The sequence below is a fragment of the Diuraphis noxia genome, unplaced genomic scaffold (genome assembly GCF_037042655.1).
Source record: "Diuraphis noxia isolate RWA-SAM2 unplaced genomic scaffold, SU_Dnox_SAM2 contig0002, whole genome shotgun sequence".
NCBI classification, from domain to species: Eukaryota; Metazoa; Arthropoda; class Insecta; order Hemiptera; family Aphididae; genus Diuraphis; species Diuraphis noxia.
The window spans coordinates 11,458,650-11,468,065 of record NW_028301712.1 but is presented as its reverse complement, the minus strand read 5'-3'; the positions used below and the strand labels follow the sequence as shown (position 1 = coordinate 11,468,065).

At 26.9% G+C, this 9,416-nt stretch overlaps 1 protein-coding gene across 1 annotated transcript; it reads right to left on the bottom strand.

Annotated features, from left to right (window-relative positions):
• Positions 1–202: 202 nt before the first annotated feature.
• On the bottom strand, positions 203–7,879 carry LOC107173483 (uncharacterized). Its single transcript, XM_089220389.1, has 5 exons — positions 7,715–7,879; positions 3,644–3,789; positions 2,732–2,897; positions 927–1,108; positions 203–822 (listed from the first exon to the last, which is right to left on the bottom strand). The coding sequence occupies exons 1-5, from the start codon at positions 7,851–7,853 to the stop codon at positions 748–750; spliced, it is 708 nt and encodes a 235-aa protein (XP_089076515.1). The 5' UTR covers positions 7,854–7,879; the 3' UTR covers positions 203–747.
• Positions 7,880–9,416: the final 1,537 nt, after the last annotated feature.

Sequence of the window (9,416 nt, the reverse complement as noted above, 5' to 3'; positions counted from 1 at the left end):
CATGGAAACTAAAAAATTATTTTACCGAGTAAACTATAGATAAATAAACTTTCCTACAAATATATTAACTATACTACATTTAAAAACTTAAAACTAATAACGATAAAATAATTGTAAAAGGTATAATTTTGTTTTCAAAAACATTGTTATTTTCGTCAAATTATCTAAAATAATATTTTCCAAAAATGTTTAAATTTTCTGAATAATGAGTATATGTGATTAAATAAATTGATAATTATGTATATTATAAGTGTATAGTAATAATTACAAAGGAAGTCTTGCATTTGCATATTATATGTTGTATTCATTTCCTTAGTATATAACCATATCGTTCGAAACCCTGATCATAACACCATACTTACTCTTACCCTCGAATAATGTTTAATCATTGGGATACTTCATCAAGCTTAACAAAAGGAGTTGGACCAAAATATTCGGATACCAATTCGGGATTTCTAGTTTAAATCTACTGTGCTTAATGTATTATCCTTATTATTTGTGTGAACTCGTAAAACTGTCCTTATGAAAGGGAGTAACCATACGACATAACATTTCTTGACTGCATTGTTGGATCATGGAAAACACATAAAAATCATTCACGCTTAGCTAGACTATTTCAACGTTACCCCATCCCTCACGGTACACAATATATAGCGTATTATTCTATCATACCGTATAAATTATACTCATGACATAATAATATCATATAAAATTTATAATTTTGTAACGCAATGATCTGTATATTTTTCACAGATTTTTGAGTATTTCCGATTTTGTATACTCGTACGCTTTTAGTATATTTTTCTCGTCAGATTTGGAAATCTGTTAACAGAGTTTAATATTATACTTCATTAATCTCCGTTATTATTAAATGTATTATAAATTAATAAACACAGATTTTTTACAGTACAATAATATGCTTATACCTCGGGCATCATATATTGTATTCGCGTACTGTCCGGTTGGTCGAAATATTTGATGGTGCTGATTTTCAGCTCTCCATCGATCCAAACGCCATCCATCAATTGACCTTTGTCTTTAAACATGTACACACCTTCGCCGTGTTTCAGACCATTTTTCCATTGTCCGTCGTAAACGTTACCGTTTGCTGTAAGACGAGTATCGTTATAGATGTTGAAAACAAAAAATAAAAATCTATATGGCCGCAATAGTACCTAATTATATTATACTTTTACCTAAAGTAGCAAGTACATGATGATTGTTTTATACCTAAAAAAGTTAGTTTTTAAAAGTTTTTAAATAAAACATAATAAACTATAATTCTATAATAATATATAAGATAAAAAAATAATTATTTATTTATCTGTATATTTTAAAAGGCAGGTACCTGTATATTTTTTTTTAATATTGCTCACAATGAATGAATATTATGTATTTGAATTTTATATTAGCCTGAATTATTTTTTGGACTGTATTTTTTATAAAGTTTACATTATCGTGGTTACTTAATAACAAAAACATATTTATGATTTATAGATTTTCTTTGTTGGCGAAAAATATCCAGTAGCGTGGCATGGTATTTTAAATATTGGATGGTATGAATCTACTTTGAATAAATCCATTGTTATATTATAATTCTAATACAAATAATCGTAATCATGTACTAGTAATAACTAACAAACAGACATAAAAGGAATGTTAAGTTTTCTAAACGTAGGTTTAGTATCCTAAAACTACATTTCTCCTAAAAAAAAAAAAAAAAAAATGTCTACGCATATCGAAACAAATATAACTGTTATAAAAAGACGGTTGAATAAATACTAAGTATAATTTGTATGTAGTAGAAAAACTTGATTATAATAATATTATGTGCCGATTCAAATATTCAGAATTTAAGCATAAAATATGAATATATAACGTCAAAATATGGACCAAAAATACAGTTTTTGATAATTTGATTATTTTGACAGTTTATTATTTTTAATTCAAAAATGTATATAAAATTAGTGCCAAACAATGTTAATTAAATTAATAAAAGTTATTGTTAATACTAGTTGTTTTGTTTTGCATAACTAATTCATTTACGGACGAGATTCTAAAAATTATGACACAGAAATTCGACTTAACTCTTCACTTTTAAAGTTATGGTTGATTGATTAACTCTCACAAGACCATTAAAAGCACTGATGTGAATGAACTTAAGTAGAAAAAAAGTTTTGGGTTAATTTTCTAATTGATAAATTTGAGGTTTAACACCAACATGAATATATACCTAATATGTACAAAATCATAATCAAGTTTTTTCCCATGTTGCTCCAGATTTACTTCATGACATTTATGATAATGTCTGAAACTTATTTTTTGGTTAGGTGAATCCATTTGGTATTTTTTGGTTTTGATTGTGATGTCAATATTTTTTTTTTTTTCAGAAAACTACAGAATTGAAGAACAGTGATTTTTTAATACATTTTTCCGGTTTGCTAATATGAGTGTTTCATTTGTAAACGATTAAAGATAGAATATTAACATATTAAAAATTCGATAAATTTAATAATTATTATGATTCACTTATATATGCAATGATGTCTAAAAACGCTTCCAGTCAAAAGTGATAAACTTATAAATGTAGAAAACCACAGTTATATACATAAAATGACGTAATGACGTTTTTGAAAACACATAAAAAAATTGTTTGGTGATAAACTGAACATCCTGTATAAAGGTAATATGTATAGTAATACAATATGATATAATGTAATGCAGTTTATACCTTCAACGTGTTTTCCGCGGCCGTTGTATTCGTTGTTGCGCCAATGACCTCGGTATACGGCACCGTCGTTCCACCGCATGGTCCCGTAACCGCATTTCATTCTGTTACCGACCGTCGAAAAGCTACCATCGTAAATGCCGTCCTCTTCATACAATTTTCCTTTAGCCTTTATATAAAGACGACAATAAACACTGTACATTATAGTATTATAAAAGTCCATTCTCGCATAAAACTAGCAATCGCAACTTTTTGTGCGCACGAATACCGAAACTTCTTGTCTGTCGATTAAAATGCCTATAATATTATCGTCATCGTGTTTATTGTATATAACACGTAAATTAAATGAAAGGTATAAATAATTTGCCAAGCACTCGAAATTTTGTTGTGTCTAATGTAACGATAAAATCGGAAGGTTCACAACATCTCGAAATGTACCTATTTGTCATTCAGCCCTCTCCCCTCGAAAAACATAACGTACAATACAAATAAATACGAGTAATTTATAAACCATTTATAACTATTGTATGACAAGTAATCAAGTATTTATTAAAATATTTAATTTTAATTTTTTGATTAACTTTAGTTTTTACTAACATATAGATTTTTCGTTAAAATCATATTCTAATCATACTTCAAATCTAAATTTTAGACTAATTACGTACTGAACAGGTATTGACTGATAATTAATATAGATAACACTATATTTATTTCAAAGAATGTCTATCCTTAGAGATATATTTTTTTAAACCATGTACACTGGTCGTACCTATGTTATTTGCGAAAACATGGTTGTTTCAGTGCCTTAGCTAATCGGAAAACTGTTCTATTCGCTATACAGCAATATGTATTTTGTTCAGGTTATTATAATACAATATTACATTAGATACCTATACATTTAATAATATTACTTACAAATCGATCATTGATCCATTGTCCTTCGTAAATGTACACAAAATGGTCATCAACTTTTTTCATCAGCACGCCAAAACCATGTCTTTTGTTCGCGATCCAATCACCCTCATAAACTGTTTTGTTCTTGTAAGACTTTTTTCCTTTTCCTGAGTATTAAAAATCACATCATACAGATTATTAAACAATAGAAGATGGTACAGGAGAAATATTAAAATAGATTAAGTGGGTGATTGTATGCAGTAAGTTTTGTAACAATGAATTACGCACAGTGTAACTTCGACGTAATAGGTAGCTACCTAATATATTTTATTTTTGTAAAATATGATTTAAAAAACAATATTTTACGAAAAAATTAATTGTTCTAATGTTTTTTATCCCTACAATGAATGAATCGAAAAACCGATGTTAACATATTGATATTCTAATATATTTGTAATGAAACAAAAGCAGAACGAAAATTTTCTATATTGTATTATTACTGATCACTATCGAGTGGTACAACAACACAGGCATCAAACGTGTACACGTCTTGGCTAGCAACAAGTTTGCAGTGTCTGTTCGTATCTTATGTAAGATCCAGATAGTTATTGTCCTTCGACCTTTACCACTGGTAATGTTTTCATCGAACGGATATTATAAATAATTTTAAAGTACAGTAATTTCAGTTAAAGATCACCGTGGTGAAAACGATTATTACAGAGATAACTCATAAAAATGTAGTAAAAACAAACTGAAAATAAAGTATACACGCGTAGATATGGTCAGCTGGTCAAGGTGTCATCTCTTTTAACATCCATCGCTTCTATTTTTCAAATATACTACAAATAATACGTTATATCAGCTAATGCCATACTTTTTTTTTTAGTGATTAGGGTCATACATCGATTTGCCTAAATGCATAGAATATAATTGTGTACCTAACCTATTTTTCAATAATAATAATATTGACTTACACCCGTTGCACTATTCGTTATAAACGTAAAAGTCAGTTATGTGTACGAACTACATACATCGACACAAAGTGTTAAAGGTTTCCTCATTGTTATCGTGTTCACTGTAAATTATTATTGTGTGTAGCATACTGCGTGCAACTACTACATTATACAAATAATACTCAAATGCTCCATCCGTCACTACTTTTGTTTCCGTGGTTACCAGCATCACAGTTGATTTTATTAAAAAATATTATATAATATATTATATATAATAATATAATTATAAGAATGGCGATACTTTATTGATGATTGGCTTCTATTTTATGTAATTATTCATGGATACATTTCATATTTTTTTATTTTATGTTATTTTATCGACATTAAAATACACTTCAATCTCAATATTTTATATTTAATCAGTACTCTACATTTTACCACTACTATTATTTTATTATTACTGTCATTAAAACAGCATGTTGTTTTCGTTTACCTACTTATTATTATTTTCGTATATTTGTGACCATTGTATTATTGTAAAATATTAAATTATTAAAAATAAAAATAATAAATAATTTATTATAATATCATAATAGTTATATCAATTAATGTTTTGCATTTAAATCTAGACAAATTAGCATGTTCATTGAGAGTGTTGTGTTATTGTTAGGTATAATATTTAAGTTGACGAATTTAAAAAAAATAACTAAATGAATGTTCTGATAAAAAAAAAAATAAAAATATCCTAATTATAAAAGTTAAACGATATTTCTAGTTTAATTACTTTAGATTATACCACTATCGTATGAATATGTAAACTTTACATGCATAAAATAATAAAATTATTCGTATTTTATATAATTTAATGTTAAGCGCATGGTTGTTTGGATTATTCGTTTTTTACGGTAATAAAAGAAAATTAAAGAAACCTTTTTCCATTATAATAGTTGATGACACGTAATATTATTATATATCAAAATGTAATTTTAACTTGACTTTTAAAACTATTTTTTTTCTTAAAACATAAAATTAAACCCGGTATTGATTTATTTTTGTTATAATAAAAGGTATATACTGCAGTTACGTAATTATTTCAATTTTTTTCCTAATTTATTATACTTAGGTTAATATTAAGGCAATATTAAGAAAAGTACAAGTGAACGAAAAATTAAAAACGGTGTTTATCACTTTTCTGTATAGTAGGTTTTTATGTGTTGAGAATACTTCATTATTGAAAGTTCAATTTAATACAGGTTGTTTCGAGAGTTTACAGCTGTTTAAAAATTTCATATTTATTTTAAATAAACATAGAGGTGGGTTAAAGAAAAATATATTTTTAAAATAATGAAGTTTTAATTTGTTTACTAATTGCATACAAATGTTCTTTTGAACCCTTACTGCATACATATATAATAAATATAGTCTATACCGTATTCGAATTCCCTCCAAAGGTTGCATCATATTTTGTGTCACAGATCATGTAGGTGGACATAGGTAATATATTGTATTAAAATTGAACTGAATAATAAATCATTGTAAACGAAAAACAATATCAAATGGAAACACACACCATCGTAAAACCCAACACCCATTTTTGCGCTAAAACCATAAAATGAAATTTGCCACACGCAAGTAGTAACTTTACAAGAATATAATATGATAGTTAAAATACAGAATATTAAAATTTCTCATGCTATTATTGAAAATATAATGATATTGATTTTAAAGTATGATTTAAAATTTAGAAAGACAGTTATAAATAATCTATGAGTAATAATTTATAATTTTTTAGAATATAAATTAGCATAACACATAATATACTATTATTTCAGTAAATATAATATGTGATATATCACATTTCTATTACACTTATTAAATGCTATATTATTAAAATATAAAACCTATTAAAACATTTTTTTTTTTTTTTACAATCGAATAGTATGAAATGGAAAAAATGCATTTAAAATACTTACTTGAAAATAAACTATATTATTTGGTTATTATACGGCAGGTTTTTAGTAAAATGTAATATAAGAAAGTTAAAATCAAATTTTAAAATTTAAAATTTATAATAATTACACATTTTAATAATAATTTAAATTTATTTAAAAATGTTTTTCGTATTGTTTAATATTCCATTTTTTTGTTTATAGGTATACAAACATTTTTTTTTCCAAACTATAATTAATTTAGTCAGATTAATTCATATAAATTAAATTTCTTAAATTAAAAAAAAAAAAAAAAAACTATAATGAGCATTTTATCATTTATATGACGTATATGTGATTTAAACACGATTGAAAAAAATATTAACTAGATAATATGTTCTGACACGTGGTTTTTAAAAACTTATTTACTCTCAAACGATGATTTAGCACAATTCATTTTATATAGAGATAAATGTATCACGAAGATTAGTAGTGACATATTATAGATGACAATTTCAATGTACAAAACTGGTAAAATTCCACAACCTGTATATTATATATTATGATATAATATTTATTTATTTTATAGAAAGTTAACGGGCATAACTGACCTTTATGGTACAATACACGGTACGGTAATTACTTAATAATTAGTTATACAATGACATAGACGAATCTAAATAGCAAAGTAATTTTATCCAAAGGTGAAATTTGACAATTTAGATGGAAACCAATAATATAAATAATATATATAATAATATATTAAAATAAACTACAATATAATACTATCCGAATTCGGAAACCATAATCAGACTTAGCTAATTACATGACCTCAGACGAAATATTGAACACTTTTGCTACTATCGATGGGATATGTTTAACATTTTAAATTTTAAAATAATAAAATATTATGGTATATAAAAAAATAAGAATTTTAAATTTTCTTTTTCAATATTGATATTGTGAATAATAGTTTAATCTAAATATTGTTAATATGTAATATTTGGGCTGGGGTATGGGAAAAAAGCTACCGTTTATGTAAGCGATTCATATTTTAACAATTGTAGCACCCCCAAGATTTGAACTATAGTTATTTAACTGACTATATTATGTCGACGATCCTATTTTGAAACAATCTAAACGCATGGCAATTAAAATCTACCTTTAATCGGTTGACCTGCCTCTGTTTCTATGGCTAATCGTGAGCTCACCTTGTTTCCTGTCATGTTCCCAATTGCCCATGTACAGACCGTATTTTTCGTACACTCCGGGTTTGAATCCATTTTTCATAGAGTTCTGTTCCAACCACTGTACCTTAGACGGTATACACCTATGATGGATTGAAGGCATTTGGTTCAATCCGAATGAATTTCCGAACGGTGACGAGTGCGTAATAGTGCAAAATATTATTCTCAATTAGATCCAAAGTGTCGGAGAACTAATACCTCACCGCCACTGCTACCACGTACTGTTTCTTAGCAACGCCATTCGTTCGTCGTTGTTACTAGGTCAGGTTCGCCAAAGTGTCGATTATACGGACCTATGTGTAAAAGCTATCGGAAGATATCAGTGCGAGCACAACACTTTTTTTTTCTAAGGCTGAACTACGCGCTAGAAACTTTATAAATAAAAACAATTTTCTAGTGTTTAGTGAATCGATCGGTGTTGAGTTTTGACGATAGTGGTCGGGTGGTGAGTTATAATAATAAGTTAAACTTTGATATGAACATAGATATAACGTATATAAATATAAATTATAGATAATGTACTCTACAAAACATTAGCTGACGTTAATAAAACTAAATAATACAATACATCAATACACAGTAATTAATACTATATGGGTGTATTTTTATTACCTATACGAATAATATTGAAATATATGTAGACCAAAAGCCTAGGAAAAAACTTTAAAACATCTATGATAGAAATAGCCGGTCATAGTTTTTTTTTTTTTTTTTTTTTAAATGACATATTTTATTTCTTAAAATCGCAAAATTTCACATAGAATTAACTATTAAATATAATATGTACATATATTTTGTAGGCATATGCGATGTGAACTCGGGTTTAAATAAAACTATTATATCAACGGCATACTTTTATAAATTATTATATATTGAGTTGATGTATAATGTATACACAACTTTTGGCAAGTTCAACAAGTTCTATACACGACCGTATAATTATTATGTATGTTGTAGACAATTATTGTGTGTACATATCCGATATGTATGTATATATTATTTATATATGTATATAAATTATATTATATATGATATCATGACGTAGTGAAACACTTAAAAACTTTTACGAAACTTTCCGATGGTGTTCATTCAGGAGCCTTCGGGGACGCACGTCGTGTAAATCTGGTTGAAATTTTTTAACGAATCTTCGCCTAACGGCTATATAATATTACGGCTACTGTCTTTGCCGCCGCCACCAGGCTTTGTATAAAACTGATATTTTTGTAAAATTCGATATAAATAAAATATGAATGTTCACCGAATAGACGATAAAAAAGCGCGTACGCGTCGTAGATGAAAAAAAATAAAATAATAAAAACCGTTTTATTCATTTCGATTGTATGAATTCATGTAATATGATAGAATTGTATTATATTATTATACTTTGTGGATGCCGTCTGTTTGCTCTCGTTTTATTATAGTTTCGATGTGACGGTGTCCGTGTTTGTTCTGCTGCTGCGGAATAAATAAATACGTGCATTGTACTTTGGTGGAATATAATTTATTGTGTACATTGTTTACGTAAAATGGCTTATAGGAACTATCCGACAATTTTAATCTCTATATTATTATAAAACAGAATACAGCACGATGGCGCTAAAAACAATATTTGATTATTAAAATATATAATAGTATCATGATGATTCCGATTATACTCGTCATTTTA

Excerpts from the sequence above, each read along its gene's own strand:
- LOC107173483 (XM_089220389.1), bottom strand. The coding sequence starts at position 7,853 with ATGCCTTCAATCCATCATAGGTGTATACCGTCTAAGGTACAGTGGTTG. Across the intron at positions 3,790-7,714 it reads GGAACATGACAGGAAACAAG|GAAAAGGAAAAAAGTCTTAC; the intron begins GTGAGCTCACGA and ends TTTAATACTCAG. Across the intron at positions 1,109-2,731 it reads CCGCGGAAAACACGTTGAAG|CAAACGGTAACGTTTACGAC; the intron begins GTATAAACTGCA and ends CTCGTCTTACAG.